This window comes from Podarcis pityusensis (genome assembly GCF_964106645.2).
Source record: "Podarcis pityusensis genome assembly, chromosome: 6".
In the NCBI taxonomy this organism is placed as follows: domain Eukaryota; kingdom Metazoa; phylum Chordata; class Lepidosauria; order Squamata; family Lacertidae; genus Podarcis; species Podarcis pityusensis.
In genome coordinates, this window is record NC_138030.1 from 74,879,278 (window position 1) to 74,904,823 (window position 25,546).

Consider the following 25,546-nt stretch of genomic DNA (forward strand, 5'->3'; position numbering starts at 1 on the left):
GCTGCTGCAGTACCTTGGCGCGAAGTTCGTCTCCCGGCACGTAGATGGCCCCTTTACGGATGAGCAAACCATCTCGCAGCTGGAACTCGTCGGTCGCTGCCGTGCCCCTGTGCACCTCTGCCATCTTTGCTTGCGCGAAGGAGTCATCCTGCAACGCTCGTCGCACCGCATCCAGGTCAACTGTTGCCGCCGCGCACGCCCACACTGTCGGTGCGAAGATGTGCATGGCGGCCGCTGGCGTTGCCTCCTCCAGATACTGTGGCTTACGGGAGAGAGCATCCGCCATGATGTTGGTGTCCCCCGGGACATATTCTATTCGGAAGTCGAAATTCGCAAAGAACTCAGCCCAACGTATCTGCCTCTGGTTCAGGAACTGTGCCGTGCGCCAGTGCTCTAGATTCTTGTGGTCCGTGCAGACCTGCACCGTGTGCTTGGCGCCGATCAGGAAGTGCCTCCACGCTTTGAACGCTGCATGAATGGCCAGCAACTCCCTGTCCCAGATGGTGTAGTTCTGTTCGGACTTGCTGAGCTTCCTTGAGTAAAACGCTCCCGGCCTCCAAACCCCCTGCGGGTCTTTCTGCAGCAGGACTGCTCCCACGGCTCTGTCCGAAGCGTCTGTCTCCACCCTCATCGGCCTGCTGGGGTTGACATGAAGCAGCTGCTCTTCCGACGCGAAGAGACGCTTGAGTGCCTGAAAGGACTGCTCCGCCTGCTCTGTCCAGATGAACTTCTTTTTCTTGGAGCTGAGCGTGTCCGTGATGGCCGCTGTCTGCATCGCAAAGCCTTTGATAAACTTGCGATAGAAGTTCGCGAAGCCGACAAACCGTTGGACCTCCTTCCGGTTGCGTGGGCTTTTCCAATCCAACACTGCTCGGACCTTGGCGCTGTCCATGGCGAGCCCTTTATCAGACAACTTGTAGCCCAGGAAATCCACCTCCGTCACGTCGAATTGGCACTTCTCCAGCTTGGCGTAAAGCCTATGTTGCTGTAGCCTGCTCAGCACTTCCTTGACGTGTCTGTCATGCTCCTGCTGCGATTCCGAAAAGATCAGGATGTCATCCAAGAAACAGACGCACGTCTTGTAGAGGAGCCCCGCCAACACGTGATGCATGAAAGCTTGAAAAACGTGGGAGCCATTTTGCAATCCAAAAGGCATAACTCTATATTCGTAGGTGCCCAGGGGCGTGAACATGGCTGTCTTCCACTCATCTCCTTCCCGCATGCGAATGAGGTTGTATGCCCCTCGCAGGTCCAACTTGGTGAACACTCTGCCCTTCCGTACCTTTGCGAGGAGGTCGTCGATTCGGGGCATGGGGAAGTCCGATGGCTTGGTCACACTGTTCAAGATGCGAAAGTCCACTACAAGTCTTTTTTGGGGCGTGTCCCTCTTCTTAACAAAGAATACCGGACTGCCCCCCGCTGCCTTGGACTCTCGGATGAAACCGCGCTCCAAATTATGATCTATGAACTCTTTGAGTTCCTGCAGTTCGTCCTCAGACATGGAATACAGCTTCCCTTTGGGCAGCGCCGCCCCCGGCAGCAGGTCAATTTTGCAGTCATATGGTCTGTGGGGGGGTAGCCTGTCTGCCTCCTTCTCGCAGAAAACCTCCAAAAATTCTGCGTACTTGTGGGGAACCGCTTGCAGCGTGCCTAGCTGCAGCTGTGACTCCTCTTCCTCTCCTTCCTGCCTGGGCACGATGCAGTGTTCAGCGCAAAAGGAAGAGCCGAAGGTCAGCTGCCTCTGGTACCAAGCCAGCGTCGGGCTGTGCTTGTCCAGCCAACTCATGCCCAATACAATGGGCGTGTCCGATAGTTGAGTGACATTGAAGCTGATGATTTCCCTGTGATTCCCAAGTCGCATCACCATTGGTGGCGTCTGCTTCACCACTTGCCCCCCTAGCAGCTCCCTGCCATCCACCGTGACAACCTGCAGGGGCAGCGTGGCAGGCAGCAACTGTATAGCGTGCCGGTCGACAAAGTCCTGCCCTATAAAGTCCGCATTGCTTCCGGAGTCAATGGTGATTGGCACGTCCATGGTGATTCCATTGGGCAGCTGGAGCGACGCGGTGAGCCTCACTACCGGTTTGGGCGGGAGGGGGTCCATGGGCTGTAAAATCTCTGGGGACTGCTTCACTGACACGTCTGGCTGGGCCCCAGTGCCTCTTCCAACCAGACTCCGTCGTTTCCCTGCTGTGGTTGTCCTTGCTGCGTTGCTGCAGTTACCATTGCTGAGGCTGCAGTGTGCTTGTGGAGCCTCTGGGGACACTCTTTCGCCATATGCTGTGGATCATCGCAGATGTAACACTTCCTGTTCCCTCTAGGAGGCTTCGCTTTCACTGCTGCCGGTGCTAGGGCTCTGGCTGCTGACTGAGCCCTTGCACCTCCAACCTCCATAGGTTCCGCTCCTCCTCCTGGCGGAGGCGTGGATTGCGCACGCGCTGCTTCTCTGGGAAGGAAGGAGGAGCCCCTGGCTGGTTCGCGCCCTCCACGCCCTTCGCCACTGCTCCACGGACGTCCTTCCAGCCGCACCCCCACCGCCAGCGCCCTCTGAACGATCTCCTGCGTGGTCCGGGGTCTCTCCCCCCTCGCAATTTCATCTTTAACCGAGCCGTGCAATCCCTCCCAAAACAGGTCTCTTACAGGAGCCGAATCTCTGTCCCATTCCAGAGCACTGACCAAAGCGAAAAAGCGGGCATGGTACTGCCTTACGCTGGCCCTCCCTTGCTTCAGTCCATGTATCTGCTGCCGAGCAAGATCCACGTCAATGCTTGACAAAAAGCACCCATCCATCGCTTTAATAAAGGCATCCGCGTTTTGGAGCGCCGGATCCTTATCTCTCCACAAATTGCGCAGCCATGCTTTAGCATCTCCATGCAAATGGGACATGATGAATCCCACCTTCTCTTGCTCATCTCTAAAGTCTTTGTTCAGCAGTTGCAGTGCACACATTACATCTGCTCTAAAGTTGGGGTACTGTTGCAAATTCCCATCGAAGTGAGAGACCAAACCGCCTGTTCGTCTCCCCAACCCAATCCCCTCCGGTTTGGGTGTCAGTTGCCCTTGCTTCGTAAGCACTTCCAACCTGACCTGGAGATCCCTGTAGGCGGCAGCTGCGTCCTCCTCTCTCTTCCTGGATGCAAGAGCCTCGGCATTCAGGCGCGACACTGCTTCTCTGAGTTCCACTATCTGCTGTTCGGCCGTCATGTTGTCTGCCGTTCGTGAGCTCGCTAGTAGGCACCCGCTTTCTCTCCTCTCCGCGAGGCTGTAGATGCCCACAATTCATGGGATGGAGCTTACTGTCAGAGTTGCTTCCAGATCCTAGCTCACAGAGGATCACGCTAGCCAGCGATCATTAAATAAAAGTCTTTATTGAGTTACGGTTTCCATTCTCAAGCTGCTGCGTGCAACCCTACGTCTAATGGTTAGATCGGCGAAGCTCCATCTGAGTCTCCGCCCCTTGTACACCAACTTAATATCCTAGCCTTGCTCCACCTTTTCCGCCTGACTGTTCTTCTCTGGGTCCCTCTGCCCCCCGGGGTCTCTTCCTTCCGGGATTCCTCTGACGCTGACGCTGACCCCCCTGACTCTTCTCCCTCCTTTCGGCGGGCTTTAGGACCTGGCTCCCTTTCCGGGCTGCCTACTGCGCCACCTTCCTGTGCATTTGAACTTGTCGCGCGCGCCCAACCTTCCACCTTCCGTCTGACCGTTTCTTCGCTCCCCGATGGAGGTGTGGCCACTCCTGACTCGTGCCCTCCCCCCTGTTGTGAGCTGCCAGCGCTTGATCCCTGGCGCCCTTCCTCTTCCCTGCTCTCTGGCGGTGACGCTGGTCCCGATTTCCAACTGCTCCCCTCTGAGTCCCCTCTGGCTCTATCTTCCTGGGGTGTCCCCCTAGGCTCCCCCCTTGCCCTGGCCACTGGTGCTCCTTTCTGTGAATCTTCTGATTCACTGGAAAGACTCGGAGATCTCGGGTCGTCGTCATCACTCATCTTTTCTTCTGCCTCCTCCCCCTCGCTCTCTGTTTCCTCCCTTGCCCTTGCCTCTGCTCCTGAACCCCTGACATCCATGTATATTTCTAATGTGATCCTTGATTTGCTAGGCTTTTCAAGTGACTATGGCCAGGAAGAAAACACGATAGAAGAACAGCATATCGGGGAAACAAACAGAAAAAACAATCAGAAGGAATATCCTCAGTATGGGGATGGGTTCAGGAAATAGTTCAATGGACTCTTTTGTCCCAAACTACTGTAGTGCTTTAGTTGCCTGAAATAAAACTGGTGAAAATGTGACCAGTCCTGATAAAATTCAATTCTGTCTCCATATGGAAAAATAAATGGTTATGTACTATGCTATGCTGAAGGTTTCCATGTGCGTGTGGTGGGGTTTTTTTAAGTTTCCAAAGGCCTGTGTTTAACTTTTTTTTTTGTTCTTGGAAGAAATTGATACTTGTGGTTCTCCACCCTTGCTGTGAAAATTCACAACTACCGCAGCACAAACGTAAGAATTATAGACCACAGGTGATATGCTTTAAAAAACATAGTCTTTTGAATGAAACTATCACAGGCCCCTTCAGATTACAGGTTTATTCTATTTATGGTATCATTTTAAAAATTACAGTAATTTGTTTAATCAGTGGTTAGCTGCATTCTGCCTGCTTTTAAAGTGCAACACATTGTATGGATTTTGTGTCTTTTAAGGGTTGTTGTTTTTAAGCCTTTCTCAGTATCCTGTACCTTACCAGACAGTGACTTATTGACACTGTACAGACTTTCATATTTCTCCTCATAATTCTTTTAAGAAACAAAACAAGTAGGAAACAAATATGGCAGGCATGGCCAAAGCCATGATGGGGCTTGTAATCCAGAAACAGCTGGAGGGCCAAAGATTCCCCACACCAGATGTATGCACATACATAAATATGGTGGTGACAACAGGCTCTAGGTAGATTGAACCAGAGCCAGGAGCCCTGGATATCAAGCACAAATATTCTTCCCATGTTCAGGACGCCATCTTGTTTCAGTGGACATGATTCGCAAAGTAAGAGTGGTTGGAGCTGTTTTCCTTTTTATAACCTCAGTTTCTGCCACTTGTAGTCTACCTCCACAATTGTGGAGCCTTCTTTGGACAAGGGCTTGAGTAAGTGGGACTCTAAGTCACATTAGATCGGGTGACAGACAGAATTTCTGGTAACAAGATTTCCCTCTCTCTTTCTCAAGAAATAGTGATGCCGATAAGAATGAGTCAAAGGTTTAATTTTTTGAATACCAGGATCTTAAATCAGTTTCACTCAGTCTGACAAGGCCTTACAGTCTCCCCTTTATTTTTATTTTTAAAGAAGAAATGCATTGTACTTTATTTCCTGCCAAGACAGGAAGGCAGTGCTGCTAAAGGGTACTGACTATGAAATTACATGTATGAGCATATCTTAAAAATGGGAATAAAACTGTCTTTCAATGAAGCAGAATAATTTGATAGTGACTCTCCATGCTCGGAAACTGCAAGATGCAATTTTACATTGCTTCGAGTATAAGTGCCGTTTGAGCTGTCATGCAGAAATAGCTTTCTGGTTTTTTTTCTCTCTTCCCCTCCTTGAAAATGGGGTTTTCCTTTCATCATTCAGGAATGTGCACCTGTCGCTCTCCATTGCCATCAATACAGGGAGCAGTGATTGTTCTTGGAGCGGGCGACACTGCTTTTGACTGTGCAACGTCAGCTTTGCGCTGTGGAGCTCGTCGCGTATTTGTGGTGTTCAGGAAAGGATTTACCAATATACGGGCTGTCCCTGAGGAGGTAAGTTTTCCCAAAATTGAAACACCGGAAGTACTAATAGGAAATACATCAAGGTATGAAACACTGGTTGTAGGAAGGGGGATTATTGCCGCATTCCCCTAACATTAAAACATGGGCAATTGGTGCCGGCCAGCTTGGGAGTTGATCAGAGAATTGGGGGTGAGGGGAGCAGCCATTTCCCAATGTGCCATTTGTTATACTCAAAATTTGACTCCCCCTCCCCCACAATTTACTTTCTTTCATCTAAGGGGATACAATACTGAGGTCTATACCCCTCCCCTCCACGCCCATGGCAGGACAGAAAAAAATAGCATTGGATAGGAGAAATTTTGAGCGACATGGTGGCTAGCAAGCAAAGGACGAGATAGTTCTTCCCCTACTCCCTGCCTATCATTTGCTCCCTACTGCTTTTGTTTGGAAACAAATATATAAAAAGAAAGTCAGAGGGAAAGGTACAAATAGTCACAAATAGTGTGTGGTTTCATCTTCACATGTTGTGCTGTAGCTACAGAGGACTTATTCACACTTCCTTTTGTCCCGCTACTTTCCCCTGGGAAAAACCACTCTTTAGTGCTCAGTTGAAGCAATTCAGGTTTTCTCCAGATTCACGTTTGCTTTGATTTAGAGCTAAAGAGCTAGTTTTCCCTGGGAAAGGAGCAGAGCAATGGGAAAATCATTCAGACCCATGTCTAGAAATCTCAGGTCAAGCAGAAAACTGCTCGGAACCATGCTTTCTAGGCAAGGGACAAGCAGAAGTGTAGACAAGCCCAGAGACAGCTTCTCCCATGTGGTGCTATCCCTTTAAGAAGTTTGTTATGTACTGTTATGTTTGGGAGGGAAGACCCCCTCTGGGAGGTTAATGGAGGAAGCTAGAACCTCAGCCAGAGGCAGTGTGCAGGTGAGTGTTTGTGTGTGAGACAGCCAGCATAGAATAGGACCACAACAAAATAAATACTAAGTCTACCCTCTGATTGTAAAAATAAACATTACATTACATGACATTGATATCTGCGGCATCTGGGAGAACATTACATACCACTTGTGAAAATGAGTTCCAGCTGCATGAATTTGGGTGTCCTTCAGTGAGCCTCCTTTAACCAGGAAAAGGCAGTGCATGGAGGGTCAGCTCCAGGTTTTTGCAGGATTCAAAGTGTTGGTCTGACCTTTAAAGCCCAAACGGCCTTGGTCCTGTATACCTGAAGGAGCGTTTCCACCCCCATCGTTCAGCCCGGACACTGAGATCCAGCGCCGAGGGCCTTCTGGCGGTTCCCTCATTGTGAGAAGTGAGGTTACAGGGAACCAGACAGAGGGCCTTCTTGGTAGTGGCGCCCACCCTGTGGAACACCCTCCCTTCAGATGTGAAGGAAATAAGCAGCTATCCTATCTTTAAAAGACATCTGAAGGCAAGGCAGGGAAGTTTTTAATATTTAATGCTGTACTGTTTTTAACATTTGATTGGGAGCCGCCCAGAGTGGCTGGGGAAACTCAGCCAGATGGGCGAGGTATAAATAAATTATTATTATTATTATTATTATTATTATTATTATTAGGCATCCTCCATGGTCCCTCTGTCAGTGCATCTGCCCTGTACCTCCATATCACTAATTGCTTGCTGCTCTTACTATTCTACCTGCTTGCTTGCTTGGCAGAGAGTCATGACATTTCCTCCTCCTTCTCACCACCACTGTTATCTAGCCCAGGGTGAGAGGTGGGTGAACATGCTGAAGAGGGGAAGGAGGTCCATCAGGCTTTCGTCAGACATGCCAACCTTTGGCGCCAGCCCTGAGAGTGTGTCAATTAATGTGTCTCTTGTGCCTCCTTTTGACCATAGCGCTGTTGACCTGGTGGACTCTTCATGGCCTCTTGGAGTCCTGGCACATGCCCAACCTCAAGCCCTTTAGAGTTGGCCCTGAAATACAAAAACAAGTGTGTGCAAGACGGGTTCTTTATTCACAGCATGTTTCTGTCAACTGTGAGGAGAGTTTTCTATCGTAAGAAAACCTTCATGTAACTTAAAATTATACAAGTGTGGAAATATTTCCCCTCAGGAAGACATTGAGATATAATAAACCTGTCTCACACCTGATGGTTTTTGCCGTCTCATAACACTGTGCCAGCCACTTGAAATAAAATATTGCTATGAGGTGTTTACTGAGGTCTTCTTAGGAATTATAGGATGTTCCTAAGTTTATACTGACTCAGACCATCTAGCCTAGTCTTGAGAGCCAGTGTGATGTAGTGGTTAAGAGCGGTAGACTTGAAATCTGGTGAACCGGGTTCGATTCCCTGCTCCTCCACATGCAGCTGCTGGGTGACCTTGAGCCAGTCACACTTCTCTGAAGTCTCTCAGCCTCACTCACCTCACAGAATGTTTGTTGTGGGGGAGGAAGGGAAAGGAGATTGTTAGCCGCTTTGAGACTCCTTAGGGTAGTGATAAAGCGGGATATCAAATCCAAACTCTTCTTCTTCTTCTTTCTCTAACTGGCACCTCTTCATGGACCCAACCATGAGAGCCTCCCAGCAATGAATTCACCCAGGTTGGCAAGTCCCCAAAGCAATGTCTGCTTGAGTTTCATTGGCCCATCACTCCAGTTCACATGTGGCTGTTTTCCTGAGCCAGTTCACCTTTGTGACATGACTCTAAATATTGACCTTCTGATAGAGGAAATGTACATGTAGAGCCACTCCAAACTGTGTGTGATATTTACAGGCCTTGTCCAACTGGCCACCATAAAAATGAACGACTTTTAGATGTCTATGAAGAGCAGGCCAGGAATGTTATTTAGATGTGGGAGAGATCCTCAGAAAGAAAGTCTGTGTGTTGAATTCATGTGATTTTTTTTAAAAAAAGGTTACAAATGTTTTGAGGCACAACTTAATTTGGAACTCAGATCAGAGTTTCAGTAGCCAGTATTCATACGCCACACACATATTAAGCTTCTGATTGGCATCTTAATCATTTATTTTATTATGAAAGCTTTTTATTTCAGCTTTAATTATCGCAATGTGTTGGGCTTGCTTTGTTGTAATTTATGTGCCGCATACCACGGATTATTGCATAATTCACACTAATGAGACATCAGATATGCCCCAGTTACAAAATATATGCGGAAATAGCCCCCTCTCCTCAGGGACAGATGTAGACCTAACGGTTGCACAAGGTGACTAGTGGGGAATCATCTAGAACAGAGAGTAATTTTTCATGCTACATAATTTATGTTCTGGAGTTTTTTTTGTCAGAGAGTAATAATTTAGAGAGATTATTTTTGAACAAATGTAATAAATACACTAATTTATTCTTAGCACAACTCTGATGGTAGTTCCCTGGTTCTTATGTATGAACTGTTGTTGTTTTTTGCTGAGGTGTAAATATTGTTTGCAGATTTTTTTCCTCCCTAAAACAGAGGTAGCAAACCAGTGGCCATCTGTATACTGTTGAACCACAGCCACCATCACTTCTGACCATGGACTATGCCATACCCTCCAACATTTCTCCCATGATAATAGGAATGCCCTATTCAGTATTAACAACAACAACAACAACACCCCACCCATCTGACTGGGTTGCCCCTGCTACTCTGGGTGGCTTCCAACATGTATAAAAACACAATAAAACATTAAACATTTAAAAAAGAACTTTCCTATACAGGGCTGCCATTAGATGTCTTCTAAAGGTAATTATCTCCTTGGTTCAGTGGTTGCTGAACTCCATACCTTCCAACATTTCTTTGATGAGAATAGGGACATCCTAAGAAAAATGGGACATTCCAGGATCAAATCAGAAACTGGGACAGCTTTTCTAAATCCTGCCACATTTTTTTTTAACCATAAAAGTTAGGGTTAGGGTTAGTAATCTTATAAACTTTAGTGAACACAGATAGAACACAATGAACTCTAAAGGTTTGGCTCTGAGAAAAAGAGTTAAGCTCTTCTTTAAATTTCATATCCATTTTGCATAATCCTTTCAAGAGATGCCCAGTTTTTGGAATAATTTCAACTCCTGCCTTAATGTGAAAACATCTTTGACCAAATTAGCAAGTCAGGCATCTGGTAGCATGACTAGAAGTTATATTCTTAAATTCACAAAGAATAGATTCACTCAAAATTGTGGGTGTTATTGAAGCAAGAAGTAAATCATGGGTAGGCAAAGGCCCAGGGGCCGAATCTGGCCCAATCGCCTTCTAAATCCGGCCTGCGGACAGTTCGGGAATCAGCGTGTTTTTACATGAGTAGAATGTGTCCTTTTATTTAAAATGCATCTCTGGGTTATTTGTGGGGCGTAGGAATTTGTTCATCCCCCCCACAAAAAAATATAGTCTGGCCCCCCACAAGGTCTGAGGGACAGTGGACTGGCCCCCTGCTGAAAAAGTTTACTGACCCCTGAAGTAAATAAAGGAGGTCATTTGGGTGACATTTCAGGAGGTTTGCAGAAGCATTCCGGGAGTCTAAATTTTGGTGGGCAAAAGCAGGGCAGTGAAACTTTTGCCTTTTAGTTCTGTCTCCTGTTTTGTAACAATGACAGCACTTGTCCCAGTCTCAGAATAGCACTACATTTTGACATAGTATCATGGTGATAGAAGGGGGCAGGGCTTTTTTCCAGGGGGAACTCACAGGAACTTAGTTCCAGCGCCTCAGGTGGGTTCTGGTGGGTTACCTCTCAGGTAAGCATCACTGCCATTCTAAGAGAATGAGGGAGGTGTTCATGGTGAGTTCCGGCACCTTTTTCCCCCTAGAGAAATAGCATTGGAAGGGAGTGGGGAAGATATTCAGCAGTCTCTGGGTGGTTTGCTGCCACAATCACAGTGAAATATGGTGGCACCCAGGGAGAGGAGAGTAGGAAGTCTCCTTGCACAAACAGATGTTTTTCCACTTGTGCAAGGAGTTACTTAGCACTCCTTTCAATTGAAGCCCTCGTCTCTATGGCAGGGCTCATCCTCAAGGGTCCTGTCATTGTTACAAATGTCTGTAGCCTCTGCTTCTCTTTTTCAGGACAAGCTATTATGAGGTCATAGTTACGTACTGGTGGCATTGTGTTTTCAATGTACAATGCACATCTGCTCTGTTTGATAGGCATGTTGGGATCAAGTTTGCTGTGTGAGATCTCACTCCAAGAGGGTCCATTCTCTAGCTGGAATTTGGGAGGGGTTCTTGTCCTGTCATGGTTGTTACCCAGACTGTAGCTGCTCTACTGTTGCCCTTTCACTGTGGCCTCACAGTCGCAACCTCCCATTTTTGTAGATTAACAGAGAGAAAGAGGCATGATGATGATGACTGGTTAATTAAATTTGTATACTGCCCTATACCTGTACGTCTCTGGGCGGTTCACAACACCTAGACAATATACGAAGCACAAAATACATAATAAAATACATAATAAAAATAATCAAAACAAGTAAAAGTATTAACGCATACTGTCATTACTGTCTGATATGCCATCCATCTCCTCTTTGTCTAAGTTCTGAAGTCCTCTCTCTCTCTGTGTGTGTGTGCAATAGACTGTTATCTGCCAGTGATTCCATCTGCCATATTTCTTGCAGATAAGTGGAGGCAGTGTGTATATCTGCGGAGGCACCAGTTTCTGGTTTATTAAGCCAGGTGTTGGGAACCTTGGGCCCTCCAAATGCTGCTGAACTACAACTCTCATCATCTATGGCTGTTGGCCAGGCTTGCTGGGGCTGATGGGAGTTGTAGTTCAGCAACACCCAGAATGCCACAGGCTCCCCACACCTGGAACCAAACCTTCACCTGTTGACTTCCTTCTTGCACTTTAATGAGGAGTGATGCACATAGCAATAGTAGAATTTTGGGAGAAAGGAGCTTGGGGCGAAACAGAGAGTGCAGGTTTGCTGCTATCACTAAATTGGGCTTGGCTGCTTTGAATTCATTCTTCAGCTGAAATCATTGACATTTAAGAAAAGACATCTGACCAATGGGAGTAGAAAGAATTGTGGCTATTGGTCATGGAAGATGTTGCTTTGTGTCGATTCAGTATGTGTCAAATGAATGGAAATAAAAATAATCATAAATGATAATTTAAATGCAAAAAGAGACTGGATGAATCCCAGACTTGAGGAATATTTTACAACGACAGCCTTGCCTTACACATTTTAATTCATTTAAAACATTTGTGGATTTGATAATTGGGCACCACAGCAAGTAGCTGACAACGGAATGTGTGTAGATCTAACTGCTATTCCCAGAACAGATTGTGTGGTCTCCTCTCATATTGGAATGATAATGAAGCCTACTGTAAGAGCCTTTCACAAAGATGAAGCCGATTCCATTTCTGACTTCAAATCCAAGAGGTCTCCTAACAGATGCTGCTAATTAAAAGTAATGCAATTCCAGAAGTAGTGGGTGGTAGAAAAGATGGTTAAAAAGACAGTTTGATCTTCTGATTGGGGGGAGAGAGGTTGATGTGTATTGAGAATATTACCATTGTCCTGTTCGGATGCATATCTCAACCTGCTAAGACTGGAATCTACAGAACGAGCCACAATAATAGATTGCAGCCAAGTGTGTAGAAGATGTAGACTGCGATCCAAGGGGGCCAAAGAGGAGGAGAGCTGGAGGTGGATGACTCACTCTATTCCAATGTCCCACCAGCTCAGCAGGGCAGAAAGTGAAGATGGAGTGGTTTTATTGCGTTCCTGTTTTACTTTGCCAGTTTATGTTTCATTTAAGATTCCCGCCCCCTTGGAAACAATGGAAAGGAAATAGGCTATGCCAACGCTGTAGTTTATTCCCTCTTGTGGAAGAGAGAGTTGGGATAGAGAGGGTTGTATATCCTGTGGACCTACAGACCCTCCCAGAACCCCCCTGGCATACCTCTCCTGTGCCATCTCCAGTATCACAATAACTGGCTGTGGATCTTTCCACAGCCTCGTGGAGAGGCTTGAGATACCAGTTTTCTACTTCTGATGGTAGACCTTTCTCTCTATCCTCAAAGAGGGAGATTCAAATACTCAGCACTCCTGGGAGGCCTGCAATAGGATTGCAGGGTTAGAAAATAACACAAGCGTTATCTATTTATATAGAATATTTGTAGACTTTTCTTTTAGGGTCAGACTCTCTCAAGATAGCTTTCAACATACAAATTCACCTTTAAAAAAATCAATAACAACTATGTTATTTTCCCCCTTCCAGGTAGATCTTGCAAAAGAAGAAAAATGTGAATTTCTACCTTTCCTTTCCCCTCGGAAGGTTGTAGTAAAAGGAGGGAAGATTGTTGCTATGGAATTTGTTCGGACAGAGCAAGATGAAGACGGAAACTGGAATGAGGACCAGGATCAGATTGTCCGCCTGAAAGCCGATGTGGTGATCAGTGCCTTTGGTTCAGTCCTAAGTGACCCTGAAGGTATTTCTCAGTTACAAGGGGCATGATCCAGCTGCAGTTATGCACATTAAAATTCCACTGGTTCAAGTATATGCATAATTGTTACATTGAAATCAGTGGGACTTAAAAGTGCTTACTTTTGGTTGGGTTTTCTCCCAGGATGTACTAAATTCCTAAGAACAAACGCTTTGATGACTGGAATGTGCACATTTCAAATGGCTACAATAGAAGGGAGGGTGAAATTTGATTTGAAATATTGTTTCCTGCCTCAGTTTCATTCTTTAAAAAGAGCACATTCATTTTCTTATTTGTTCCTTTCGTAACTTGCATTCGTGCTCCTCTGTAGAAAATGTAGATCACTAAATCTCTTTTCTGTTCCCTAACAACTCTGCAGGAAACTTAGGTAGGAAGGAACAAGTTAGGGAGGTCAATTTTTAATTGTGTATAGGAAGTGGCCTTATGCTGAGTTACCCCATTGTTCCATATAGCTCAGAATGGTCTACATCAAACTTGAGTCTCCAGCTCCCATCTCTAGCTCCCATCATCCCTAGCTAGCAGGACCAGTGGTCAACAATGATGGGAACTGTAGTCCAAAAACAGCTGGATACCCAAGTTTGGGAAACCCTGGCTTACATTGACTGGCAGAAGCTCTAACTAGAGATGCCAGGGTTTGAACCTGTGACCTTCTGCATGCAAAGCAGGTGCCCTACGCCTAAGCCACGACTGCCCTTTTCCATTTTAAAAGTGAATGCCTATGCCCATCTCATCATGCTGCTTTAGAATGCATGCAAATCTATATACATTATAGCCTTATTCAGTCATTGCTCATGTGAAGGGCTTGTGGGAAAGCTTTTCTAGTCATGTAGGTTCCCTGTGCGATCTAGAACCCTCGAGGAAGAGAAAAGGAACCACACTGTGGAAGATGCATCCAAACGTGGGGGAAGTGAGTTCTTTGAGGATGAAGGCTCCATCTTTGTTTTGCATGCCCATTGCCCCTTTGTGAAAGTAACTGTTGCTTGGAATTTTTTTGCAACTGCAGTAAGTCTCTTAGCTACTATAAGACTGCTGTGAGCAACCCAGTGGCTCCTTCGGTGGATATATTGATCTGGCAAGGGAAATGTCTAGATTGGGCACTTTAACCAAGAGATGGAATGAAAAAGCTTGCATTGAAGTAAAGTTATTCATGAAGGCGTGTGAAAGTCCCCATGTAAACCTGTTTGGACATACAAAAATGGCAGTTGGCAGGAACGGCCAGAGAGGTGAGGTCTGCTATCACCATCACCCATTTCCTCCCCACTCACACATGAATGGACGTGAATGATTCTATAATTCTATGAATGGGGGTGTTCCATGTGTACCAATTTGTTCCTGTGTGTATTCTTTTTGTATGCATGAACATTGAACTGAATGGGCCTAATTTAATTCAGTTCTTTGTTCATTGGAAAAAGGGAACGTACGCCCTTAGTGCTGGGCTAGATGAGCCTTTGGTGTCATTTAGTTGGGCTCTTCTGATATTTCTTATGCCTTTCTATCACCCCCATCCCACCCTGCCAAAACTTTTTATAGGGAATTTGATTTATCGGTTGCTTATGCCCCGAAGAGAAAAGAAACGAGCAACCATTGAATCACTAATGAAGTCCTCATTGCTGAAGTTAACTTTAATTGGATCTTATGAGAACATATTTGAAAAGCTGACCTATTAAATAAGAAGCTGAATATAGATTTGCCAAATGACGCCAGTAGTGTCTATAGTCTCATCCAGCTGTAATATGAATCAGTTTAGTGGTCTTATTCTGCTTACCCTCTTTTATTGTAGTCCTATGGTGAACTCAGCAACTAATGTTATCCAGCAACCTGATTAAATCCCAATTTTCATTCATATATATATATATATATATATATATGAGAATGAATATGAGATGGCTAGTTGTTGCGGAGGGTCATGTTGATTTTTTGACAAGCATTTATCAGTAGAGAAATGTAGATTGGAAGAGAAGAGACAATGGTGGTATCAGAGTGGTCAACAGTATTATGGTCTTCTGAGCAGAACTGAGCCTTGTGATGTTCCATCAAATGAAAACTAGGGTCCCTGACTCCCTGCTACTTGGTACCCCCAAATTTTGAGGCCTCTATGCCAGCCTTGGGTCCTTTGATGTCATTGGACTATAAACCCTGCAAGCCAGGGATGATGGGAGTTGTAGTGCAACAACAACTGGGGACCCAAGGTTTGGAAAGGCTGCTGTGTGCCCATGGCATGGCCACTAGAGGGTCCTGGGCTGCACTTTATCTTCATCCATTCCCAGTGTATTAGTAATTTGGCATGGGATGTTCTGCTGTACTTCAGATGTGGCAGAGAATCTTGAAGCTTTCATTACTGGAAGCATTCAGGGGTGAAATTTCTAATGTGGCTTGAGGGCCACATTGAGGGTTGGCCATGCTTCCAAGGGCCACATATTGGCATGTCACGGTCTCCTACACATGCGCACTCACACCCATACATTCAGCAGACATTCATCCCACCACCTCCTGCCCAGTGTCTAAATCAATATATTTATCTATATCTGATCTCTCATTCTCTCTCTGTATTTAAATACAGAGGTACCTCTGGATACAAACTGGATCTGTTCCAGAGCCCCGTTCGCACCCAGAAGCGAACGAAACCTGCGCATGCGCGGGTCGCGAGTCACAGCTTCCATGCATGCACGTGATGTCATTTTGGCCATCTGCGCATGCGTGAGCAGCGAAATCCGGAAGTAACGCGTTCCGTTACTTCTGGGTTGCCGTGGAGCGCAACCCGAAAGTGCTCAACCTGAAGCACATTTAACCCAAGGTATGACTGTATTGCCCACATGGCTGCCAAATTATTGGAGGCTTGCAGGAGCATCATAAATCACCTGGGGAACCTATAGATGGTCTACAGACTATAGATTAGCCACCCTTGCTTCAGTCCCAGTGTGGCTGGAAGATTTATAGTAAAGTTCAGCTCTTGGATATATCCAAGGTTAAATTTAAAATATAAGAATTGCATTTAGAATTTATCTTAAGATAACTTACTGTGATTATTCTGTGTGATTTAGAAATAACTAGAGACATTTATGTTTCTGGGGGATAATAATACCTGAGACAGGGGGAATCCTGAGAAAGATTCCCCCTGTGCCCCCAACCTTTTCAAAAGGGCACCTCCAAAAAGTATTTGCCCCTCATAGTTGTGAAACATGATTATGTTTTGTTGTCTCCCCGCACTAGGTCTCTTTTCAGCCTGGTCTCTGCAGCTTCCACAAGGAATGTATTTGTGGTAGATGATGAGGGTGATGATAAATATTTATTTGTTAGTAGCTTTTAAGGAATGAATTATTTAAGGTTGCTTTGGAGAAAAAGAAGAAAAGGCAAAAGAGCCGCAATAAAACTCGCAGTACAAATAGTCTGCCACCCTTCCCCATATTTGTTTCTCGGCTGCAAAAAGTTGTCCTCCTTTGTTCTCTGCACTTCAATTTCCTGTTGTTGCCACAGGGACTTCATTTTTTCCTGAAAGGGCTGTTCTTGGCTATAGTCAGAGTTGCCATTTATACAGTGCGGGAAGCTGCCTTATGCTTGTCATGAATTCGGCTCAATATTGATCCAGAGATAGAATCCAACATATTGTTAGCAGAGTAAAAAATAAATAAACTTAAGACACATTTTAGGATTCCCCAGAAGTAGACCAGAGGCAATTGTGTTTCATCCAGCAGAGCTTTACTGCTACTGAAGGCAAATGAGCATAATGGTCACAAATCCAATACATTCAGGATTAGGACAGTCCATAAGAAATCCAGTTGCAGCAGACTTAACTTAAACCAGGCATCCCGAAACTCGGCCCTCCAGATGTTTTGGGACTGCAACTCCCATCATCCCTGACCATTGGTTCTGTTAGCTAGGGATGATGGGAGTTGTAGTCCCAAAACATCTGAAGGGCCCAGTTTGGGGATGCCTGACTTAAACCTGAAATAACTTACAATAGGACTAAAACCTTAATACTAAGCATACTATGTACAGAACACCACACCAGAAGGAAAGAGAGAGAGAGAAAGTGAAACTCAGACTCCTTCTGGCTGATTATTATAGTCAGAATGACCTTGGGTGAAAGAGATAACAGAACCAGTTTAAACCAGCTGTGCAGCTTCTCTGAATAACCCAAATATCAGCAACCTCTGCTTGTTTCTAGGCAGAATAGAAACTTACTTGTCAACTTGAAACTTCCAGCTTGTATCACACAGAGACACTTCCCAAACCCTCTAGAATTAATTAGAATAGGAAATATCTTTACATATCAAATCAATACTTTTCTGTACCAAGAAATGCACACTGATAATGCTGTCAGTCCATTGGTCCATCTCAATATTGTCCACACTGACTGGCAGTCCCTCTCTCCAGGGTTGCAGAGAAGCATCTTTCCCACCCCTTCATGAAGATGCCACACAGATGAACCTTGGGACCTTTTCCATGTATGCCCTGCCGCTATGTGGAAGCCACTCCCCACTGTTGAAAATGTTTGCCACTGATTGATTGATTATATTTCTATGCTGCTTTTCATCCATTTTAACGTTTAATGTTTTATTATGTTTTTGGATATATGCCGGAAGTTGCCCAGAATGGTTGGAGCAACTCAGCCAGATGGCCAGGGTACAAATAATAAAAAATATTATTATTGTTATTATTCAGTGTTTCCTAAACTTGGGTCTCCAGCTGTTTTTTCAGACTACATTTCCCATCATCCCTGATCACTCATCTTGGTAGCTAGGGATGATGGGAGCTGTAGTCCCAAAACAGCTGGAGACCCAAGTTTGGGAAACACTGCGGCTTACAAACAATAAATAACAAAAACAGGATAGGACATAATAGAACATCACAAATATGGCATAAGCCATATAGAATCATTAACAAATCAGGAGTGAAGCAGTTGCAATCTATGAAGCACTATTAACAAAGAAACAACTAAAAAAAATAAGCTAAACGTCACAATTAAAGTCATTATAGCCTTGCTGAAGAGTCATCCAGTAACAAGGCTGCCTTTCCAGAAGGGAAACATTCTGCTATACCAAGACAATTCACAAAGTTTATTGTCACCATTATATGTTGCTGCATATGTGCATTGCTATCATGCCTTTGAAACAACTCAGTGATGAGAGGTAAAACCATGATCATATGAAAAAAGCCTTGTTCATGTGGCACACCCATTACAAATAACACAGAAAGTGCATAATTTTCAATGGGATTATTTTTACAGGGGACAAAAAGCCGAGTTACTTTAGGAGGCTATTTTAAGCACCGCTTCGTGTTGCCTCAGACAGTTGCTGTGAAGCACAACGTGATCTTTCTGTAATTATTATTATTTCCCATTTCCCCAATACCTGCACAAGAATAGGCTTTCCTCCCTTGTGAATAGCTATGCTCAGAGTTTCTGCTTATCATTATTTGCCAGGTTTCACTAGGAGTTGATATCACATATGCTCTTACTAAGAGGCCATTGATAATCTTAAGTTTGGCAGCAGACCTGAGCCCAGAATAATGTGTTTTATTTCCACATTAGCTGCTGTAAAGAACAGAATAGAGAGGAATATAGATATGTACATATGTATATAATTTTTTTTAGAATCCAGAAGTGCACACCTTAAGGGAACTATGTTATACCTAAATAAGCAAGAAAATATATTGCATGAAGAGTGTCCCTTGACTATTGCAGTCACAATTTTAGAAATAAAGAAAAAATAATGCACACAAGTTTTCTAGGTAGAGGCCTATAGCTATTTTCCCTCCCATTTTTTTAAAAAAGAAAGCAAGTTATTTTATTAACCAAGAGATGATCAGAATTTTTTCTTTCAGCCGGAGCTCACCAGAACTCAGTTCTGGCACCTCTCAGGTGGGTGCCATTGAGAGGTGCCAGAACTGAGTTTTGGTGAGCTCTGACTGAAAAAAAATCCTGTTCATCTCTTGAATAATAAAATAACGTGCTTTCTTCTTTAAGAGAACAAGGGAGGTGTTCAATGTGAGTTCCGGCACCTCTTTTTCTAGAAAAATAGCACTGGAAATGAGTGGACCCTGGCTGCTTTGGTCTCAGTTTTAAAATTAAAGAAATGTTAATGATGCATACAAGCTCTTTAAGTAGAGGAATATGGAAATTTCCTCCACTCCCACCTCCCGCCTGTTTTAAATAAAATCGAAATAATATGAAGCAATAAAGATCCATGTTCTTCTAAAGTGGCTGTCCCAATAAGACATGAGGTAAAATTTGAAGTACGGTACGTTCCACTTGAGGGTTTTTCTCAGGAGAAATGCCTGATGTTTTGAGAGAAGACAAAATAATTTCAATAGGGCTAGAGAAATGTATCAGTTTAGCTGATGAGTTTGTACATCCTTAATGTGCCACAAGAAGCATCTCATTGGCTACAAGAGCATCAGAGGCCAGGTTGTGCCTGAGGTTGATGGTCTGGGGGTGAGGAAGTCCCAAAGAATATGGAGGAAGGCCCACATCCTTAGCAGGCCACCTATATCATCACTCTGTGCTGTTGCACTAAAAAGCTATAGATTTTCATGAAAGCTTAGAAAAGAAGAAGCGAAGGGTGCTGTGGAAATATGGAGAACTGACCGTAAGACTTGAAAATAATAAGAGATACGGAAACTGTTCTATTCACTCATCCTTACCAGGGTCTAAAATCACCTAGCTGCATCTAGCTTACTTCGTTTATGATGTATCAAAATGACGGTGCAAACTGTACAATACATTACAGGAAGAGCTCAGAAATATGCTTTTCTATCTGCTTCAGTTCCCTAAGAAAGCCAGTCAATTTAGGCTCCAAAGCAATGTTCTCCTGTGCCACTTTCTGTTGAACCTTTTAAGGGTGTTTTTGTGTGTGGTTTTCTTGGCTTAACAACACAAGAGCCAAACTGGCTCTATCATAAAGTTATTGCCATCCTCTTTACGTTTCTTTACGTTTCTGGTTTAAGCAGAAGTCACTATATATCCCAAGTGCAGTCAAGGGAATACTGCCAGTTTTCGGTGAAAGAAGTCTGCAAGATGTATATCAAAAATAACATTAATGAGCTGCAAACGCCAAAATTACAGGAACTTATGAAATTGGTTAAACATAAAATACCATTAAACTGTTTACTGAGGCTTCACAGAAATACTGCAGCTAATGAGCATTTCTGCTATTTAAATAAGCCCAAATTGAACACACATTACATGGATACCTAATTAGTAATGGCAGTCAAGCACACACTGTGTCACTTTTAAAGCTTTATTTGAGGAATCTTTTCCATTTGATTTGTTTTGCTAATTAAAATATTTTCCAGCTTTTCGATATATCTTAATATTACTCGTAGTGTCCCCCCCCCACGCCAAGTGGTGTATAATTGGTTGATGCTTTCCTATTTGTGTCTATTTGCTCAATGAACGCAGCAGCTTGAACTATATTGTAGTCTACAAAATTATTTTGGTTTCTGCATTTGTGCTGCTATCTCTTGGTAACTTTGGCGTGCTGTCATCCAGTTTGAATGATCTGTTCAGATTGCATAGCTATTGTCTTACTCGCAGTACCGGCAGCCTTTCAAGTGCCGCTGGAAGAATATAAGTTGTCCCTGCAGTGGAATAAAATGTTTCTTGATAGTGAAAACAGGTTCTTGTTTCCTGATAGTGGTGTCAGAGCTACTTTTCTCCATTCCCCACTAATACCACAGTAATCTGGGAGGGGTGAGACTGTGCGAGATGAACCACACAGGAACATCAAGTGTCTGGATTCAGAGTAGTGGTCAAAATTTATTGCATTTATATCCTACTTCTTCTCCAAAGAGCTCAAGCTCATGGTTCAACTTCCCCTCCCCATTTTATGATCACAACAACCCTGTTAGGTTGTGTCTGCCCAAGGACACCCAATGAGCTTCAGGGTTGAGAGAGGATTTGAACCTTAGTCCAGCATCCTAACCCCTACACCACACAGCTAATAGTCTAATTAGCCAATTTTTCCTGTTTACTATAGTTGCAAAACTACCGTTCTCCAACAACCATGAAGTGCCTATTAAGGTTTCGAGAAATGTAGCTTGAAACGTTAGGTCCTCTTTATTTTATCCGTAGAAATATTAAACCAACTCAGCTGCTTGGAAGTCAGATACCTGGAGAAAAGAAATCTAGTCTTGGGACTTTGTAAATTATTTTAGCAGACTTAACCAAATGCATGCTTTGTTTGCTTCCGTTCAGTTTAGTTTTCTGCAAGTGGTGGGACTTTAAAGGAGACTAATCGCTTCTGATCCTGAAAGTGACACAGTATTTCCAGTTTTAAAATTAGCTGCTGAAACATGCAAAACAGTTTCTTTTCCTGGTATTTTTGTCTAAGCCATCAGTGCTTTATCTTAGCATTCAGGGTTTCAAAACATTTCGTGCTTGGCATTATCAGTATTAGCAGCCCCTATGTGGTAGTCATATTAATTTGTCATAATAGCGTTTTGTTGACTGTATCAAAAAATGAGATATTGGACTTAATTATTACTTCCTTCCCGTGCATTTTGAGATAGTGCCTGTGTGAGGGTCTAAATCCAATTTGCTTCGCTTTCCCCCACCCACTGCCACCCCACAGATTCTCCTCTTGGTGTTTTCAGTCACAGTGGTGACCATGACCCAAATAGACTTTATTTACCATAGCATCTCTGAGGCTGAAGAATCTAGCCACTTGTAAAGATTGAAGAGGCTTAACTCTTCCGCTTCTGGAGCAGCTGCAGAAAATGTTTGAAAGAAAGCCTTGACTGTGCACCTCCATATAACTTCTATGGGGCAGCCCTATGTCTACTACATCCTCAGTTGCCTTTCCTCCTTCAAATCCATCATGGAAGTCCATTCCCCCCCTTACTTGATCTGTCCCACTAACGAGCCCTTGACACATGGTTGCCCTCTATCCCATTATTTAACTCATTGACATGGAAATGGAGAATGGGAAATTATGGAAATCTGATCCCTTCCTATAATGATAGTTTTGACTTTACAGAGGGTTTCCCAAGGCAAAACACAGCTGCCTCTGCTCATCTCTTGTAGAAACAGAACACATCTTTGACACTGTCTATGACAACTGAGAAATATACTAGCAGGATTCTCTTTTACATATATGACAGCACAGCTACATCAGTTTAATTGACCTTAGCAATCTGCATCTGTGTGTGGTATGTCCCCAAGGGATGCTAAAAAAAAACACCCTCCCACCCTGTCACTTGGAGGCGGGGGGGGGGAGGGAGAACCTGGGTACCATAATAGAGTAATACCTACATAAAAGTCATTCATTTGATGCAGGGCATCAATATGTGCTAAAATAATACTCAAATGTACTTCCATATGTGGCTAAAATTAAGGAGCTAGTGCTTTTTAAATGACAGATTGTTCTGAATTTTAAACTATAGCAGAATAAATGACATTATTTTGAAGTTAAAATTACTTTTTGCCATTAGGAAGAGAACAATCTTCCGTTCTTTTTTGCCGTTTTATTTATTTGCCTAATTGTTTCCTGGTTTAATTTATCATAGCTATTGTTTGTTTCATTGTTTGCCGGTTTTCAGGGCAAAACCTTTCCAAGACATCTTGCATCAAACCATAATGAACGATACATCAAAAAATATAAATGCATTGTTTCGTTGTTTATTACACATGTGCCCTGTTGTTTCTCCGAAGAATACAAGGCAATTTACATCTCACCCCACATATTATCCCCATAGAACCCTATGAGGTTGAGGCTGAGGGTTCATGACTAATGCAAAGACACCAGGGGAGTTTTATAGAGGAATGGGGATCTGAAGCCAGACTTTCCAGTCTAAGACTCTTCTACCAGCAGCTGATGGTGTGACGTGGCAGCGCCATTCACCTGACCTCCCGGCAATTGAGTCACTGATGCATACCAAGAAGAGGTGAGGCAGCAGCAAGGTCAGCATGCTCCAAATGCACCAGGAGGAGTGCTAGATTGGTTCTACCGGCGTGTTTGCACTGTACTGGCCTTACTGTTGCCTTATTTCTCCCCTCTCCTCCTTCTGGTATGAAGCAGCGAGTAAGCTGGAGGGAGGTCAGGTGAGCAGCCCCGCCCTGCCATGTTGTCCTCTAGTGCCTACTACTCTACTCACAGCAACATACTGTTTCAATTACCTTAAAGTGAGACGACCATCAAACAACCAGAGAGTCCTAGTTTCCCCAAAAAGCAGGTAAGGATTTAAACCTGATTTTGGACTGTGCTTTTTCAGATTGAAGGTAGTAGCTCGTAATATTGAGAGTTCCTCAAAATAATAATAATAATAATAATAATAATAATAATAATAATAAATTATTCTCAGTGAGAAAGGTTCTGGCCTTTTTGTTTCTCTGAGATACTCCTGAGATACATGCAGAGAATGGTTTTGTACTAAAGAGCATTGCATTATGTGATTCCCCCCATGGGCAGTCTGAAGTGGTACAGTCCTTCAGGTACCAGATAATATGCAACATTTTAAGTGTTAATAGCAGGGGCATCCAGCTTGCTTGGGAATTCTAAGACTTCAACAGCAGCCTACATTGACAATGAGTGCGTTTTTGAAATGTCGAGTCCACCGTCTTGAGTCAAAATGTCATCCAATGGTACTCAACAGGAAACTTCCTCTGTCTCAGGGGCCATCATGACAAATTTGGTTATGATATCCTAAGATGTGTCCAAATCTCTGAAAGATTGAGTACGCCATTGTGTTTCAAAAGGGCACCCAACAGTATCCAAATAAAGACAAGACAACTGATCTTTGACCTTAGGAAACATTGTCCCAAGTTTGGTTATGGTATCTTAAGTGGTGTCCAAATTGCTGCAGTTTTGAAAGGTCCAATCTGCCATTTTGTTTTGAAATGGCATTCAGTGGTATTCCAAAATAGACAAAAACCTGTTGCTCTTGGTTTTAGGAGCTGACATGCAAAATTTAGTTTAGATATTTTAAGAGGTATCCGAAAATACAAGTGTACAGACAAAGAGTTTTTCAAAACTTACAGTAGATACCTGTGTCACCTACTTTTTTCTGTTTCCCTCCCACCTCCTCTTTCCTTACAAAACAGTAAAAGAAGCCCTGCATCCTCTCAAGTTCAACAGATGGGGTCTCCCTGAAATTGATCAAGAGACCATGCAAACGAGCGAGCCGTGGGTTTTTGCAGGAGGTGACGTTAGTGGACTGGCCAACACTACAGTGGAATCAGTGAATGACGGAAAGCAAGCTTCCTGGTTCATGCACAAATACTTACAGGTGAATTTTCAGTGGATACTCCTTTGACTTTACCTTGATTTCTCCTGTCAGGTGTGGAGAATCATGGAATTGTAGAGTTGGAAAGGTCTATGGGGATCATCTAGTCCAACCCTCTGCAATGTAGTAATATGCAGTTATCGCAAAAAGGGATCAAACCTTGGTGTTATCAGCACCACTCCCTAACCAACTGAGCTATCCAGGCTTGGAGCATGTTCCCTGCTCTTTCCCAAACTTACTAGGCTATCAAATAAGCCAAGAACAGTTCAGATGTGGTGGGATTCTGTGATCATAAGTTACTGACAACAGAGTAATTTATGGAAAGGGTTAGATCAGGGATGGGGAACTTGTGCCCTCCAGATCCTGTTTGACCTTGACTCCCATAGATCCTAACCAACATGGCTAATGGTCAGGGACATTGGTGGTTATAGACGAGGAAAAGTTGTTTCTCTGTCTCGCATAATACTAGAACCTGGCATCATCCAGTGAAGCTGGGTGGTGAGACAGTCAGAACATACTACTACTAATAATAATAATAATAATAATAATAATAATAATTTACTACCGTATTTTTCGCTCTATAAGACACACTGGACCATAAGACGCACCTAGTTTTAGAGGAGAATAAGAAAAAAAATATCCTCTTCCTCTCTGCGCAGCACCTCTCCAGCAAAGCAGGAGGAGAAATGGAAGGGGCTCCGTTTCTCCTGCGTCTGCGGCGCTCAGGAGTCTTTGCTTGCTATCCCTGAAGCCAGGAGAGCAAGAGGGATCGTTGCACAGTGAAAGCAGCAATCCCTCTGGCTCTCCTGGCTTCAGGGATAGCTGCACATCCTGCATTTGCTCCATAAGACGCACACACATTTCCCCTTACTTTTTAGGAGGGGGAAAGTGCGTCTTATAGAGCGAAAAATATGGTATTTACACCCCACCCATCTGGCTGAGTTTCCCCAGCCACTCTGGGCAGCTCCCAATCGAGTGTTAAAAACAATACAGCATTAAATATTAAAAACTTTCCTAACACAGGGTTGCCTTCAGGTGTCTTTTAAAAATAGGGCAGCTGCTTATTTCCTTGACATCTGATGGGAGGGCGTTCCACAGGGTGGGTGCCACTACCAAGAAAGCCCTCTGTCTGGTTCCTTGTAACCTCACTTCTCGCAATGAGGGAAC

At 44.1% G+C, this 25,546-nt stretch overlaps 1 protein-coding gene across 3 annotated transcripts in view; it reads left to right on the forward strand.

Annotated features, from left to right (window-relative positions):
• DPYD (dihydropyrimidine dehydrogenase) overlaps window positions 1-25,546 on the forward strand; it is a 526,421-nt gene that overhangs the window by 250,089 nt on the left and 250,786 nt on the right. For all 3 annotated transcript variants that reach the window (XM_081008554.1, XM_081008553.1, XM_081008555.1), the window contains 3 exons: window positions 5,618-5,787; window positions 12,934-13,144; window positions 24,198-24,382. In XM_081008554.1, coding sequence (XP_080864680.1) covers window positions 5,618-5,787; window positions 12,934-13,144; window positions 24,198-24,382 — 566 coding nt within the window. The remainder of the gene's footprint in view (window positions 1-5,617; window positions 5,788-12,933; window positions 13,145-24,197; window positions 24,383-25,546) is intronic.